We start from the raw sequence: 17000 nt of genomic DNA on the forward strand, positions 1-17000 counted from the left end.
TATACTAAGAGTGCTATGTCAAAAAATATAGTCAGAAGACCTCTTGGCACACAGCCTGGAAAGTTTATAAACAAGAGTGGTGGGTGGGCTTTCAAATTGGAAAGCATCACAGAATTCATGATTTCCAAAGTGGGGTGGGTGGGTGGGAGGGAGTTTTTGAGGAGTGTGAGGGTGCCACACTTCAGGAAAGATATCGACAAACTGGAGAGGGTCCAGAGGAGAGCAACAAAAATGATAACAGTTTTGGAAAACCTGACCCCCTGAGGACAGGTTTAAAAAAAACTGGGCACGTATAGCCTTGAGAAAAGCCGCAGGGAGGAAGCTGATAAGTCTTCAGATATGTTAAGGGCTGTTATAAAGAGGAATGTGATTAGTTGTTCTCCATGTGCACTGAAGGAGGACAAGAAGTAATGGGAGATTTAGGTTAGATATTAGGAAAAATTTCCTAACTCTAAGGGTAGCTCAGTTCTGGAGTAGGCTTCTAGGGGAGTCTGTGGAATCTCCAGTGCTGGAGGCTTTTAAGAAAAGGCTGGACAGACACCCGCCAGGGATGATCTAGATTTACTGGGTCCTGTCACTGCAGGAAGCTGGACTCGGCCTCTTGCAGTCCCTTTTAGCCCTACACTTCTGCACTTCTGTGACCTTGAAGCCTGCAGATCATTACAGTGGGCAGAAAGATGGTTCCTCTGTTGCCAGGAATGAAGTGTTGCCTCTAGGATTACGCGATTATACATGTCTACTGTGAAGTATACTGTGGATGTTGGCGCACAGATCTAACTTACCTGCTTGCTGCTTGAGCATTGCAAAAAAATATTATTAGCAGTGTATTCAGCACATGTATAAAATCTCCTTCTTTGGCCTGTTCTATTTTAATCATGTGTTCACTTAAACACACCTGGCCATCTTGGGTTAATGAGGCTTTGCTACTGCCACAGTCACCTGTAGGCACCAAGTTGCCATAATTTGAAAACGAGGCCACTCCCTGTGTGTCAAGGCAGATGGCTGTGAAGATCAACTTCATCATTTCTGCCAAGATCTGGCCACTTTTGTGGCCTGTCAAACAGATCAGCGTGTGTTTTTTAATGAATTGTCTTTTTATACTTTTTGTTCTGTACTGTTAGAGTATAAAAATAATTGTACTCTTTTTCTCTTCATCTAGCAGGAAACTCGAAATTACCCTGAATCTTATCCCCAACTGCCACGAGATGAAACCGTGGAGAACCCTCACCTCCAAAAACACGTTCTGGAGCTGGCTTCCATCCTGGATGTTAGAAATGTGTTCCTGGAAAACACCATTGATGACTATTAAAAGAAACACTTCCTTACTGCAACAGGATTTGCCTAGCCACAGACTTTGAATGGTGCAGTTTTCTAATGTGAAAATCCACAAAAGGAGTTACTTGATTTTATTTTAAAATTTGGGATTTTTTTTCTTTTTTTTAAATTAGCCCAGCTGCCCCATTCTGTATGGGGTCAATTTTATAAACTAATCTTTTCACATCTTTTAAATGTTAAACTAAGGAATCCCTGGAGTTTTATTTTTGTTTTGGTGGTTGAAAGCAACCATATCTAGATCCTAAGCATAAAAATATTATTGGTCAATTTTAGCCCACTTTATGGAAATCCTTTATTTTTATACAGTTTTAAAAAATTGGAAGCAAAAACCCAATAGAAAACCAATATTTTATCCCCAAAGAGTTTGGATTTGAAATGATAAGGCTGGAAACACATAATGCAAACCAGCAAGAGCAATAAAAGAAACAGCCCTTCATAACAAATATATTTTTTTCAATCTTAGGTGAGTAATTAGACAAAGTTGTGCTAGAACAAATGGCAGTTGGAGCAGTGGGTTTGGAGTGATGCTGCAGAGGGATCACCTGACATCTAGTGTTCCATGTAAATTAGTAATTTAAATCTTCTACTGAGCAGCACTTCTGGCCAAGAACACAAGTCCCCTCCTGCCTGCTTGGGTGTAGATAGCAGGCTGGTGGCATATATTACAAAATTAACAAACTTGGCCCCATTTCCTCAGTATAGCAAGGTCTGTCACACCTCCATGTCTTGTCAGAGCCACCACCCTTTTGGCTGAGGATGCTGGTCCATAACTCCTCTTGAGTCAGTCAGTAGAGCTTCTTAATCACCGGGGCAGGGGGTGGAGAGTGTCTCCCTTTTACCTCGTAGAGTGAATGAAGTGAGTGGCTTCTGCAGTATTCTCAGCCCTTGGTGAGTCTCTGCCTGGAAATCAAACCAGTCTCCCATAGTAGTACTGAGTTCCAGCCCTTCCCAACAGAGAAACACCTGGCAGGAAGCCTCTTGGGGTTGGTGTGCTGTTGCCTGCTTTAACAATGGGATGATCTTTCATGGGATCCTTGTGACCCTAGAAGTGCTTTTTTCTTATGTTATAATGGTTAATAAGTGCTGCCACAGAGCACTGTAGCCCTTCATGAGTATGGTGAGGGCCCATCACTCCACCCCACTCCCTACATGTCTGCTCCGAGTCCTGCTCTGACAGCATTTTTCAAATGAGCCACTGGGAGGCTGAGCAGAGGGAAGGTGTGTGAGGCACATAGTCACCAACAAACCCCAAAACACAGCTAGTGGGGATTGGTTTATAGGTATCACCGCTTCTGCTGTGCCCCTTTAATTGCACAGTTATTCCACCCAGACCTAGACAATATCCAGCAGGGCTCTATAAAGTCTGCATCAAGGAACATAATGATTTGTACGAAATTCAAAACTAAGGTAGAGAAGGTGTTTGCTGGAGAAGTAGGAGGGTAAAGCTACCAAAGCAATGCCCTCCTAGCTTCAGAACAGGCTCCAGGAGCTCTTGCACCCCTTTACAGAAAGGAGGCATGGAGGAGGGAAGCACTGGAACAGTAGAAGGATTTTGGCTTCTATGAAGCAAATGTTCTAAACACCCAATGTAATAGCCTGTAGACACTCAGCTTTGAGACTGGCTCCACTTCAGTTGCTGGCAGTGTAAAAGCCAGCTTGTCCCAAAGCCAAGACTGAAGCACAACTGATTTTTGTAGGCACCAGTGTTTGGTTTTTAAAGATCTGTAAAATGAATAGTGGGCTTTTAACTGAAAATACTCATTCTACCAAGAAGGTGTTTACTTTAAATCCAGTGAAAGGCAAGTCTATGGAGATATGGATTGTAATTTTTGTATCTGAAATTGTACAACAGATTGTCAAATGGCCTGAAATGACAGGTCTAGAAATAATGATAGCAAAGCAAACTGTGGTCATCTTGTTTCTGTGTGAATATAAGGTGTATGGTGCTGGAAAGGCTGCCTTTTGGCTTTTTGTTCTGCATGGCTGTATTGCTGTGTGAAGTGAAGTCCCGTGGAGTGCTCCCTGTACTGTAATGCCGAAACCTGTAATGGAGCAAGGACACCATGCTGGACTCTGTTGTGTCCTTACAGAATGTAGTATATGGTACCACAGTGGGAATGTTTTAAGCTGTTACATGAAAGCGGTTTTGTTCTGCGTTCATTGTTCCAATGCTGGAAAATAGGGAGGAGTCTGAGTAGCCCTTTAATTTTGAGGTCTAGTCCAATGTTTCAATTTTTAAAATGAGTTTTTGGTAGCTTCCTTACCTTGGAGGCTACTTCAGTGGGCCTCTTCACAGAATCACACAGTGATGTGACCATCTTCTTGTTTGGAATAGCCAGGGGCTGAGGGTGCTACAGGTTAGGATTGGTGCCCATCAGCACTGCTGTAGGGGAGTCCAGTCAGAACAGCAGTGGATGTTACAGAGTAGGTGGCAGGCATGGAGCTTCCATAGCACTTGCTGGCACTGGGCTGGGCTGTAGCCAAGTCCTTCACTCCCATGGGCACTACAAATCAATGGAACATTATGAGAAGAATTTCTTTTAGCAGACCTCTAGTTGATGATGCAGTTCTTTTCTGTGGAGCTGTGGTTCTTCCGTCACCCTTCTTTGAGATTGAGTTTATTTTAAAATAAATATGTATATACTCAGTGTTTGTGTGTTTATGTACAGTACACACCCACCTACCTGTTGGGTGTGCTTGTAAATATGTATAGATATTTGTATATAGGAAGGTCTTGAGATAATAAATGTATATATAAATATTATATATACACATGTACGCCAATTGGATTGCATTCTATGAGGGTGTTTTAGAAGCAGTATTCAAGATGCTGTAGTTAAGTTTGTGATTGCATTACATTGTAATCCTCTATTTTCAGGGGCTTATGTTTGGTAAATAAAATAATTTGGGGCTAAAACTAGGTGCAGTAGGCCTCATCCAGTGAGCAGGGGGGTTTCTTTTAGAAATGTAAATATTCCAATTCACACTGAAATTATAGTAATTTTGTGACGTGAACCATCAGAATCCAGGAAATGTGAAGCTTGAGGCTGATTTGCCCTTTCCCATGGGCATGAAGTCCCAATCACACAATGGAGTGTTTGCATTAATGTTTAGTTTTTCTTTTGTCATAACTTTCATGGAGCATCCTTTGTATGCAGATGCGTAGGGGAAGCCATGTAGGAATATGGAAATCTTTGTAGTCGCAGCACAAAGGGAGGGAACACAGCATCTGTTACCTTCCCCCTCCTGCACTTCAACATTAAATAAGCTAGAAGCTCAGTCCCAAGTCACTGCACTGTGACTGTAATGAAATCCCATGTTTAGCTTTGACTGTTGTGGTTCCATTTCACTTCCCTGCAGCTGGGAATAGCGTGTGTACATGAGCTTGGAAGAAAGGATTCCATTAGCATGCCCTCTTTGTGTCCTGGTGAACCCTTGTGGAATGTGGTTTGTGAGCTGATGGGGAAGCCCTGATGCTTTTCTTCTGCTCAGCCTGGATGAAGAAGAGTCTCTCTGCTTATGGTGCATCTGTGTGACTTCTATGTCTACAGGACCAAGTGATGTATTTGGTCCTTCCTCCCCATTAGCTGGAGTTTGCTGTAGGTCCAGTCAGACAGGCACATGAAGAGAGGACTGGTAGAAGAGGCTGGTTTAGAATCTGAAAAGAATGAGAACTTTAAGTCAAAATCGAAACATGTCATCTACTCTGCCTGAATCTAAAAAGTCAGAGATGCACTTTTTAAAGGAGTCTCTTATTCTCTTCTTTGCTATTCTATCATATCTGGTTGGTCTTGTTCAGAATTCTTGCTATTAATCAAACTTGACAACAGGGATTTTCAAAGAGTGAACTTCATTTATCTTGTTCCAACAGTTTGTCCCATTCAAACTTACTTTAACTCATCCATTGTAAATGGTGGATTATCTGTTACTTGGACTTCAGTAACTCAGCCAGGGACTAAGCGGTCTATTCCAGGAGTAGGTGGGTGGGTGAAGTTCTGTGGTGTGTAATGTGCAGGAGATCAAACTACATGGACATGATGGTACCTTCTGACCTTAAAGTCTGAGTTGTCCTCAACATGTGTATACCTACTGTATGCATAGGCACGTGGATATGGTTGTGGATACCTCTGTGTACATACAGCACGCTTGTACATAACAGAAAAATGTTCTCCTGTTCATTTCATGTTCAGAAATCCTCACGGCTAGGAAGTGAATAGTAGTGAAAGAAAGATTGATCTGGGAGGATCACAGTTATGAGAGAGGCATGGGAGAAGTAATGGACCCACTCTTGTCAGACCTTTTTTAAAAAAAACAAACACACACGGGTGTTTCACTTGCTTACAACAGTGGAGAGAACTTGCCTTCCACGTGCAGGAAAGGTCCTATGAAGACAGCAAGCTGAGCCTATAATGTTTAGAGGAAAATATGCAAACTTGACTAAGTGCCTGCTTTGCAGATTTCTTCTGTCACAGCTCCTACGTTTTGCCTATGATAACATAGTGGGTATGGTGTAATTTACCTCCATTGGTGGCAACCCTCTTGCCTTGTACTCCTCTGCTATCTGGGCTTTAAAACATCTGGCCAAGGTTACTGTTGCCCTTTTTTTTCCTAGGTGTCTCAGCTTAACAGCAACAAACAGGGCTGTGAAGCTTCTTATGAATTCAGTAATTTCTAACCCCTCCAAGTATAAAAAGGTGCCACCACTTTGCTGCTTGTGGATTAGACTCTGACAGAAATGAAGGTGCATGAACACCTGTGAAAAATTGAGTTGGACTCTGGAATGAATTCTGGAGAAGTCTCAGGTTTTGTCCTGATGGATTTAAAATAATGTTTGGCAAATAGTGCTGAAGTAATGGCTACTAGGAAACCTTTTCAGGGAGAGAAAATGAGGATATTTCTCTCCTAAGAGTCAAATGGAGCATATAGGAATGGGAATTCAGGCTTCAGCAGGGGCCCTTGTTAATCTTTGGAGATCTTAAAATTTTAGCAGCTCTGTAAAAACTGACCCTGTGAGGATGGGAGGAGATGCTAATACCTGTGTGTGAATCTATGGCTGCTCTTTGTATTGTGAGGGCGCATACATAGAAGCCCAAATTCCATACAATGTTGCAGATATTGGAGAGTGGAAAAGGCTTCGTGGAAAAGGCTTCATGGAAAAGGCTTGATTCCTTTATCCTTTCATTAGCATCAGAACCATATCCAGACTTGTACATAAACCTTTGAACCAAACTCCTTCCTGGAAGTTAAAAACCTGTGACCTCTCTGAATAGCCCTTGTGTCTTAATACTTTTCTTAAATAGGCTTTGTCTACCCTAGACTTTCTCACCATTAAAACTCAGTAGTGGTAGCAGTGGTATACTAGAAGCCTTAATATAGAGTTGGCAGGACTAGGCAACATAGCAGTTAAAACATTACAATTGATCCATACCAGGGCTCTCTCCAATGCTACAACTGGTAGAGCTGCACCAATAAGAACCATGGTAATCTTATGGGAAAAGTCTAGTACAGACCATGCCATCAAACTTAGTGCAACTGGACTGTGGTACAGTCTGGGTCTGTGTTTGAGGATGCTGTGTGGAGGCTTGGAGGATCGTCATAATGGGGCCTCTGTACTGCCATTGCTCTTCAGACCCTTCATCTTAAAAAGACCCTGCCTTGTTGTTTTGTAACTCCCCCCCCCCCCGCCCGGATGAAGAGAGTTGAGGATTTCTGAATTAGAGTGGTCTTTCAGAAGATTGAAGGAATCAATTTCCATTCCTTCTCAGTCTTTCTGCCAATCAGCTGTCTTCCTGTAGGTGCATTGCTCTTAGATCCCAACTTCACCTCCTGCTTTTGAGACTTGAGCCACAGACTTCAAATACTGCTTACTTGTTCAGTTCAGATACTGAAGCAGTTTTCAGATCTTATTCAGAGGTCATTCCTCTGCACGTATTCCTGCAGGGCTAACAAAGCCTGCCATGCAAGCTGAAGCTGCAGAAATTCTGTTTTGCATTTTCTCTTCAGACTGTGTTCCCTAATATTTGCTTACAAGAAGGAACCCCCAGGACTCTGTTACTACCACTTCTCAGTAGCAGCGCTCAGCTGATTTGCTGGAGCATGTACTTCTCAAAAAGCACAAGGTGCCACTACCTTCTCCTGCCCCTCCCCTAGGATCAGCAAATAGTACAAGGAAAATGGGGATGGAAATTCAGAAAGATGAACTCCACCTCAGGCAGCCCATCCATGCACAAAATGGGAGCTTTCTGCCTTGTCTGGGAATCAGAATATTTATTGTTAAAAATAATTTTATATTGAATTGGTTCAAAATTATTTTACAGCCAGGTGCCTGTATATCCTATTTTGGTAAAAAAAAAAAAAAAAACAAAACCTATTTTACTTAAAAGTATATAAAGAGAGAGAATTTTTGGAGCAAATGGACTTTTCTTGCAAGGTATCTGTAACTCACCAAAGCAATGTAATTCCAGAAAATAGTCTATTGTCTTTGGGAGGAAAGGAATATATTATGACATATATATATTAGATATGACATATATATGACCACTGGACATTTCAGGAAGAAGTTAGAGCTTCTAAGATTAAAGTGAGAATTGAAGTTACTTCATTTAAAAAAAATTCAGTTTCCACCTTAATTCTTATTAGTAATTAGAATTAAATAACACCAAGGCCTGTTTATTGCTTCCATTATCAGTTCTAAGCCTCTTTCAGTGCCATTTTGCAAGCAGATTTCTTGCATGCTTTTGCTTCTGCCAGCTGGCCTTTGATGAACCAGTGGCGCTCCAGATTTTTCTCTTGGTTTAGCTATACACAAACCTTAGTCTCTCATATTTGTGGTGACTAGACAACTTTAAGAGAATAGAGAGTCATAAGGAGATGTTTGGATAATCCAGGTGGAAGGCATATTGAAATGTCCATGAATGGAAACTGCATGCAACTAAAATGCCTAAACCACCCAACTTAAATGGGATGATCCACTCTAGTTTACAAGATACAAGCCGAGCTTTTAATCAGACAGCAACAGCAGCGTTTTATGTCAAGAAGGGATATGAATATGTAAATCATGATATATTTGGACTCAATAATGCCATCTTAGCCAGATGGAATCCCTACTGTAATTCAAGTGAGTATACATTTACTCTATATATTACAATCCTAAGGAACGCTGAAATCAGCCATGTGTGGAACAAGCATGTCTGCACTTAGTATCTGACATTTTTTTTCCCATGGAGACAAATGATTTATGTAACTTTTTTATAGCTTTGTATTGTTATTAGAAAGTAACATGCTTGTTTTTTAACATGTATTGTTTGGAGGTCATAACTTGCGGCCTTAGTGGTATGAAAGGAATTTTAATAAACTGTGGCCAATGCTTGTATGTAACTAAAATGTTGTTGAACTGTGATGCCATTTGTAGGGAATATACCGTTGTATTTCTAATAGACGCTCTCTTCTGAAGAGATGGAAGCACAAGAGTTTTACATGTACGTATCCTGTTCCAAGTGCAGCTAGTCTGTAGTGCATGTGATGATGCTGTTGGGTGACAAACCTCTGTAATGGTTCACAAAGCCTCTGTTTCCCTTTGTTACATAACCATGTGTCTTGTTGCCAGTTTATCAGTCTGTTATGACTTGAGGTTTAAAAAAAGAAAATACTAAAGAGAAAATAGTCCTGGTCTGACCAGTGCAGTGAGAAACCTTTCTGGTGCTGAGGGAATCTGAGGTCATTTTGGTTTCACAATGTTAGAAAGGACATTTTTCTGCAAAGTGCTACCAAGATGATAATACACATAAACAACGGTTTACATGGTTGATGTCGAAACCTGATGTCTGTTTTGTGCAATACTTATAAGCTGTTGTCTGTGTTTAATGCATCTGAATTGCTTACACCATAATATCTCAACCATGGAAGTTTTCTCATTTGTTTCATCCCATCTGATAAATCTCTTCCCAGCTTTAGTCTGTTGATATTGATGATACTTCATGCAGTAGTTTGTGCAAAACTGTGAGAGAGATTATGTGGGTTTCAATGGCAAATACCCCAGCAAGATGGCAATAGTGGGTTTAGGACTGCCTAATAGCCAGTGGCGACTTGTTCCTCAAAAGCGTAGTGTGTGTATGTGCTGTCCTTTTGCTTGCTGCTGCTGGGAAGACTTATTCCACTAAACCGACTTTCCAATTTAACACTGTGATTCTGCACAGAGCTGATACAGCACCAAGGGAACGAAATACTGTAACAATGTTTGTTGCATTGAATGACAATATGAAAAGTGTGGGTTTTTTGCTGTTAGCGTGTTGATGACATTTTCACATTGGTAAATGTTCTCTCAATGTGACTACATTCATCAGTTGTGAACTATTGTACATGAATTTTTGTATCTGAAATCCACTCAAATTGTGTATGACCAATATAAAATAAACATTTGCTTAAACATTTCTGGTTTTCCTTGTGTACATCTGTATCAGCTCTTGGTGAGCTTATGCTCATTGACGTTGTGGTGTCAAGTGAAACCCTTTATGGTCATTTAAAGGTTCCATGGCATTTTTGGCAAGAGAAGGGGAAAATGTTTTACCCCTATTAAAAAAAAATCCCTCTGTCTTGAGGAAAAACTTCTGCACCTTTATTCTTGGGAGCGGGAACTTGAAATTTAGTGGCTGCTCCTGGGGTTATAGAGGAAGCAAATTTGGGCTGAGGTGAGTCTCTCAAAATTGCTAGGACCAGAGGCACGCTCGGCGTTTGTTAGTTCGGCTGCTCCGTTCTCCCCGATTCCCTTTGCACCGAGCATGCTCCGCTCCGAGCCTCGAGGGCCGAACGGCACTTTCCTCGCTCTCGTTCCGCCTGGCCCCGAGCCTCTCGGGCGGGCTGCCGCGCACCAGCCCTGGGCCGGGTCGTTCCCTGGCTGGCAGCCTGGAGAAGCGGGCGGCCAGGCCGAGAGAGGTGGGGGGAGAAGGGACCGTGCTCGGGGACGGGCGGAAGAGGCCAGGCTGGAGGCAGGCGAGCAGCGGCGTCTAATCCTCCAGCCGCAGCCTGGCCTGGCCTGGCCTCCGGGGCCTGCCGCCTCCCCCGCCCACCCCCGGGGCCTGCCGCCTGCCCTCCTCCTCCTCCTCTAGCGGCGCGATGGGGCGGCAGGGCCCCGGTTGCCGGCGGCCCCCGGGGTCGGCGCGGCCTGCCGCGGGCGCTCCTCCGAGCTAGGCCGGGACACGGAACCGCAGAAGTCACGGTCTAGCCGCCGCCAGCTCCGTGCGGGTCGGCCCCGCCCCTGGCGGCCGGCGCGCGGGCCGGGGCTAACGGCTGCCCAGCCGGGAACGAGGCTACGGGGAGGGCTCGAGCCCGGGCGGCGAGGAACGGCCCGTGCGCCCGCCACTCCCCGCGGTGCGCATGCGCCTGGTGCCGGACTCCCTCTCCCCACGTCGCTTTCTCTCGTCACTTCCGGCTGCTGAGTTATGTTTCCGGGTTGGCGCCTTGACAGCTCCTTCCCGGTGTTGGGAGCGTCACCTTCGGCTCCGGAAGCAGCTGCCGCGGTGTCGCCGGTGGGGGGCGATGGGGGATGGGCGGAGGGGCCGCGGGGCCGCGCGGTGAGTGAGACGTTGAGGCGCCCTGTGCGGGAGGGGCTGGGGGCCCCGCCCTGCGGCCCCGGCCGCTCTGAGCGGGGCGCGCCGCGGCTGCTGAGGGGCCGGGCGGGCCGGGGAGCGCGGCCGCGGCTGCTGAGGGGCCGGGGAGCGCGGCCGCGGCTGCTGAGGGGCTGCCGAGGAGGAGGCGGCTCGCGGGCCGGGGCTGGGGGCGGGGCTGGGACCGCTCCGGAGCCGGGCTCGTGGGGCGCCGCTGGCAGGAGCTGGAAGGGGAAGTCGCGGCCGCCGTGTCCATGGGCCACGTTGCTGAGGAAGCAATAATACCGTGGAGCCCAGGCCCGGGGGCGGGTGGAGCCCGGGGGGCCCGGGGGCGGGGGTGTTTGGGGCAGGGGTGGAACCCGGTGAGGTGGGGCCCAGCCCCGGTGGGGCGGGAGGTGCGTGTTGGGGGGTGGAGCCCAGGCCCGGTGAGGGGACAAGGCGTTCTTGGAGCACCCCGGAAACGTCTCTGACTTCCAGATTGTCAGCTGGAGGGCTTTGCAGCGCATTGCCTGGGGGAGCCTCTTTTGGCCTACGAGGGAGCCATTCGGCTCTGCTTTGCTCTCCTTCCACCTTCTCTCATGACCCGGTGTAAGGTGCACAGTCCAGATGGTCCCCATGCACTGCGTGGAACTTCAGAAACTACAGGAGCCCAAAGCTCTTTCCAGGTCTCTTTGGCATTGTCTACAGGGAGGACATTTTGGAATAACTGTCCCTCTGTGGACTCCTTATGCTGGAATAAGTGATGTTAACTCTGTTTGGAAGTGAAGTAATTAATACAAAATAAGCAGGAGAGTTCTGAGTAACTAATTGTATTCATGTCACTACTTGGAATGCTAATTTCACAGTGGGATTACGCTGCTACTTTCAACACTAGAAGGGGTTGTAAGAGCATAGAGGAGGGACCTCCAGGTGAGTTGAGAACAAAGACTTGTTTGAGGTTGCACGTCAACGTGGTAAATCAGTGGATTGTTAAACAAGGGTTTGGTGGGTGGAGGAGTGTGATAAATATTCAGTATTTCTACTTGACACTTGAATGATGACAGTAGGTGCTGCTCTTCTAGGACTTTCCTCAAAACACAAGACAAACAGATGAATTAGCAGAAGAATATGTGAGAAAGTTGACATTGCAGAATTGTTGCAAAGCAGAATTGTTGAATATATTGTCAAATTTCTGTAGAATTGCTTAAAACTTAGGTGAAGAAATGGGGAAAGATTTATTTCCAATTGCTAGGTCCTCTAAACTGAGCCACCAAATTTAGAGTTTAGCAGAACTCAGTAATAATTCCCTGCATCAAAGGGAATAGTAAGAACTCAAAACACCAGAAGTGGGAAGCAAGAGAGAAATTTACTGTGAGATGTGTGTCTATCATTGTCATGTCAATATGCTCCTACTAGGATCCTTGATTAGTGTAGTTAATAACTGCAAATGAATTTTTATTCCTGTGAGCTCTAGAGAGCCAAAACAGTTATGAGAAAACATTGAGAAATTACCAGTGTGAATGACCCAGAAAGAACCCAACTTTATTCTCACATCACATGTTTTGTTCACAGCATTAGCCATTACAAAATCTAAGCAATATTTGGCTGGGATTATTGAGATTATAAACATGGAACTGTGCAGTAACGCTTTGAACCAGAGCATAACAGTCTCAAGTTAATAAAATGTACAGTGTTTGCAATAATACTTACAGAAAATATTAAATTTGAACAGCAAAATTAAAGAATTTCTTTGTTTCCATCAAAATGAGGAAATGCAATCTGGGGAGTTGACAGAAAATTCCCCTCACCAAACTTCTTGCCTCTTATCCACAGCTTTGCTAAGGAAAATTGTGTAAACAAAGTAAATTAAATATCTTTCTGGGAAGAAATCTGCATAACTTGTCACCAGTGATAATTCCAAATCCACTTCTGACAATTAATGATAACAAATTTGAGCGTTTCCGCTCAATTCAGTAGGTAATTTTTTAAAAAAAATTTAATTGTGCAGTCTGACAGATATGAACCTTTTATAATAAGGGTAATAAAAATGTCTTTTAATGCTGTATTGGTTTCAGTCTATTGTCTGGTTTCGTGTTGAAACTTGATCTCTCTTTGATTCACAGGCACTGTTAGGCCATGAGCCCTTTGAAGAAACTGGAACAGGAGTAAAACTGGCTGAGTTAAAATTAAATCTTGACTTTTGGAACTTTAAATAGAGCATCAAACTTATCAACTGTGTAATTTGGCAACAGTTGTCTCAAAATACCGGGCTCTTTAGGTGCCATAGAACGGCAGCTGCAGTAAAATGTTTGCGAAACTGAAGAAAAAGATAGCAGAGGAAGCAGCAATTGCTCCTCGGCCAGGAGGGGCTGCCAGAATTCCCAGATCAGTCAGCAAAGAGTCAATCACATCTGTGGGAGCAGATTCTGGAGATGACTTTGTAAGTATTGTACTTTGTATTTTACTACAGCATTTTTAACACAAGGTTACAAAAAGCCTCGCAAGAATCTTGACTGACTGAAAAACCAAGTGCATGGCAGAGAGAGATGTGTGATGTGCAAATGTATCTCTAATCAGAATAGTTTTTGGAAATTGAAGTAAGCATAGTCAAGTGTTAGTGGATGAGAATAAATATTAAACATAATTATTTTTTTCATGTTAAGAATATAAATTACATAATTATTCTAAGTGCAGAACATGGCAAATTAAGGTATAAAATAACAAACAATGTTACAGCAAAACACAAGATACTGTATGTAAATGTAATGCTGAAGATTACAAGAAAGCAATCCAAGTCTTAGATTGTAGTGTTCTGATTCTCTGTTAACCCCTTAGGGTTCTGGTGCAGTTACTGGTCAGGCATATTGTTTACATACCTACATAGGATGCTTATGTTGTTTGTGTAGCATTGGAAAAACTTGTAGGTTGTTACTGGAATGTCTAGATAAACAATTTTTCATTTGAAACTATAGTATACATAGATTATATATTAATAATTTTAGGTGTGTATAAATTAAATAAAACCTGTTAGTGCTTTGGCTGAAAGTCATGCCTTTTGGAGGATTTTATGTCACCCAAACCCTGGATTAGATTGTACAGCAGCATCACTTTCAGAACCTGCAGTTACTGTATGCTGTGTTGCTGTAGAGCAGCAGGTTCCCCTGTATCTTCATTCCATCATGTGTAAAATAGAGAGATTTTCCCAAGGAGGGATGCTGTAAAATATTTCTGAATCTCAACCACGTAGACATGGGTTGCTGAGCTAGGCAGGAAATCTTGATCTCAAATAGTCAATGGGAAAATACTGTGGTTACTACACTCCGTTTTTCATTCCCCCCACCCGCACTCAGCTCATTTTCACATAGCAATTGATACAGGATTGAGAAACATTGTGGCTGTTGCATTGCTGGTGTAGAGAACAGAAAGAACTATGGTGGAGGGAGACATTAAAATGTATGTGAGAAAAGGTGGGTGAAGTAATGTCTCTTATTGGACCAACTTCTGCTGGTGAGGGAGATGAGCTTTCTAGTCATGCACAGCTCTTCTTCTGGTCTGGGGCAGGTCTACACTTAAAACACTGCATCGGCACAGCTGCCCAGCACTTAAGTGAAGATGCTCCTCTGCTGATGGGAGAGTTAATCCCATCGGCATAGTTAATCCATCTCCTTGAGAGGCTGTAGCTATATCAACGGGAGAAGCTCGCCTATCGATATAGTGCTGTCTACACAGAGGGTTAGGTCAGTGTAACTGTCACTCAAGGGTGTAGATTTTTCACACCCCTGAGCGATGTAGTTATACCTGTATAGGTCTGTAGTATAGACCTGGCCTGGGAAAGGTACTTGGAGCATCACAGCTAAACGCAAGGTGGAACCGATTGTTTAGCATAAGTAGTTAGCGTATATTGTAAGGGACTAGTCAAGGCAGAGTGGACCATTAACATCTCTGCAGTCATAGGACAAAAAGAGGGGGTTAGTGGGTTACAGATTGTTGTAATAAGCCATAAATAAAAGCTATTACCTCAACTATCTTGTCTCTCTAATATTGTGGGAATGACCCAGCTACAACTACGTTGCATACAATAAAATATGTGTAACAGTTCAGGATTTGTTGTTCATCTTTCAAGAATTCTATGCTTTAGCAGTAGGCACTTAATTGCTTTTAATTTTGTTTCCATACCAAGCAAAAAATAAGAGGACTGTAGAGAATAAAAACTAACTAAATGAATATTATTGTCAGAAATTAACATTGTATCAGTGTTTGCAAACTGTTTATCCCAGATGAAAGGTTTACAGTTTCCCTTTTCCTGCTACTTACCTATTCATCCTCTCCCCTGCTGGGAACCTTCCAACCTGTGTGGCTTAATTTACCTCTTTCCAGTCATCCTATTACATGGTCAGTCCAGTAATTTGAGCTACTTGTTTTCAGCAACTATTTGTTTTCAAAAATATTGTATTCTGTGTCACAGGCCCATGTTGCAGAGCTGACATTTAAACCCTCTTTCTTCTTCCCAAGTGCCGTATGCACTGACTTAGCCAGTAGAATATGTAAATCTGTTCTCCTTTCTATGGGAAAAAGGAAACCATTAATTATTTCTAGTCCTTATAATGTTTGCAGTCATTAAAATTTGAGTGTGGCAGGATTGTTCTTTCTGTAGTTCAGACCTGTCTCTCTCTAACCTGCCAAGGCCTCTGATGGAAGCAGCTCCAGAGAAGATCTCTCATCCCAGCTACTTAGAAGAAATGAACAAATAAGAAAACTGGAGGCCAAACTATCTGGTATGTTTCCTGAGTATGTAAACGATAACTTACAATGCTGGGAAATATTTTCCTTCATGCTTATATATTTTTTATTTACAAAAGGAATTTTGTTAGCCTAGCTAACTTTGTATTTAATCCATTTATAATAAGCCTGTTGGTCAGCATCTGAGAGCTGTACAATACAATCAATACAAAATCCATACAGAATGTTAAAATAAGAAATAAAGATTTATGACTTCCTGTCTTCCTGCTGTTCTCTTGGCACATCTGTGTGATCTTCCCAAATGTTCAGTATAGTTTTCTCTGTCCCCATGCTCCAACCAGAACACTTCTTTTTGGATGTGAACCCTCCAGTCCTCAGTTTGATTTCTTATTTACTATTGCAGTAGCATCCAGAGACCCCAGTTAGGGTCAGGGCTCCCTGGTGTTCAGCACTGTACAGTACTTAAGATGACATAGCTCTTTCAGGGCAGAGACTAATGGTCTAAAAAGACCTGCCTTCCTGAAAAGGGAAGAGTGGGGATGGGGGCCTGGATCTTGATGCAGCTTAAACTGGACAGAAATGACCCTTGGAGACTGTCCCCGTAATGGGGTCCTCCCTGGCTGGCGCATAGCTGGCAAAGAGATTCTGCTCCCAGTCCTGTGCGTAGGGAGTAGATTGGGGCATGGCTAGAATGCACTATGTCCTTTGCTATCTTCTGCTTCCCGGGGGTCATAGGAAACAAAGCATAACTTAGAGCAGCCTCAAGGCTGTTCTGATGTGAACTGGGGGCTGGGCAGGCCCCTGCTCAGCTCTCAAATATGGAAAGTGCAAAGGAGGCTTATGGTGCAATTGGAATTGTAAAGTGCTCACCTGTTCCTAAAGGAATAATCCCTAAGTATTGTTAGGGGCATTTGAGGTCTCAATGCTTAGCTGCCATAGAGACAGAAGTTTTACAAATACCTGAAACTTTGACCAGACTCCAAGATCTGTAAACAAATCCTCCTGTGGGCTTCTAAATACACTTGTTCAAGGTATTTTCTTCCTTTAATCTGGCCTGTTTGTGTATTTCTGCCATTTTTTGAGCAGATATGACTTTCATTGCCTCTTCTGTATCATTAAGACCTGGATTTTAAAGGGAAGAGTGTGATACTGTTGGCTAAGCAGGGCAGCTAGCCAAAATGCACTATCTCTGCAATATTGCACAGCTATGGTAAGGTGTAATATGGAACAAGGAAATCAACTGCTTTTGGATTTCTCCGACCCTCCTTCGCTTTATCTCATTGGGGCGATTCTTCACAAGCAGAAATCAAACCAAATCCTCGTGCTTGTCACCACATTCTGCTG

The 17000-nt window shown here is 43.5% G+C and overlaps 2 protein-coding genes across 4 annotated transcripts in view; both read left to right on the top strand.

Annotated features, from left to right (window-relative positions):
- The window catches only part of SCAI (suppressor of cancer cell invasion), a 107725-nt gene extending 97961 nt beyond the window's left edge, over positions 1-9764 (top strand). Inside the window, exon 18 of the mRNA XM_077835682.1 lies at positions 1163-9764. Coding sequence (XP_077691808.1) covers positions 1163-1309 — 147 coding nt within the window. The 3' untranslated portion in view covers positions 1310-9764. The remainder of the gene's footprint in view (positions 1-1162) is intronic.
- Positions 9765-10775: 1011 nt separating this feature from the next.
- The window catches only part of GOLGA1 (golgin A1), a 34259-nt gene continuing 28034 nt past the window's right edge, over positions 10776-17000 (top strand). For 2 of the 3 annotated variants that reach the window (XM_077836006.1, XM_077836008.1), the window contains exons 1-3: positions 10776-10904; positions 13040-13356; positions 15601-15691. In XM_077836006.1, coding sequence (XP_077692132.1) covers positions 13222-13356; positions 15601-15691 — 226 coding nt within the window. In that variant the 5' untranslated portion in view covers positions 10776-10904; positions 13040-13221. Of the gene's footprint in view, positions 10905-11371; positions 11847-13039; positions 13357-15600; positions 15692-17000 lie in introns of those variants that run through there. The other variant, XM_077836007.1, reaches the window with a different exon arrangement.

Source organism: Eretmochelys imbricata, chromosome 16 (genome assembly GCF_965152235.1).
Source record: "Eretmochelys imbricata isolate rEreImb1 chromosome 16, rEreImb1.hap1, whole genome shotgun sequence".
In the NCBI taxonomy this organism is placed as follows: domain Eukaryota; kingdom Metazoa; phylum Chordata; order Testudines; family Cheloniidae; genus Eretmochelys; species Eretmochelys imbricata.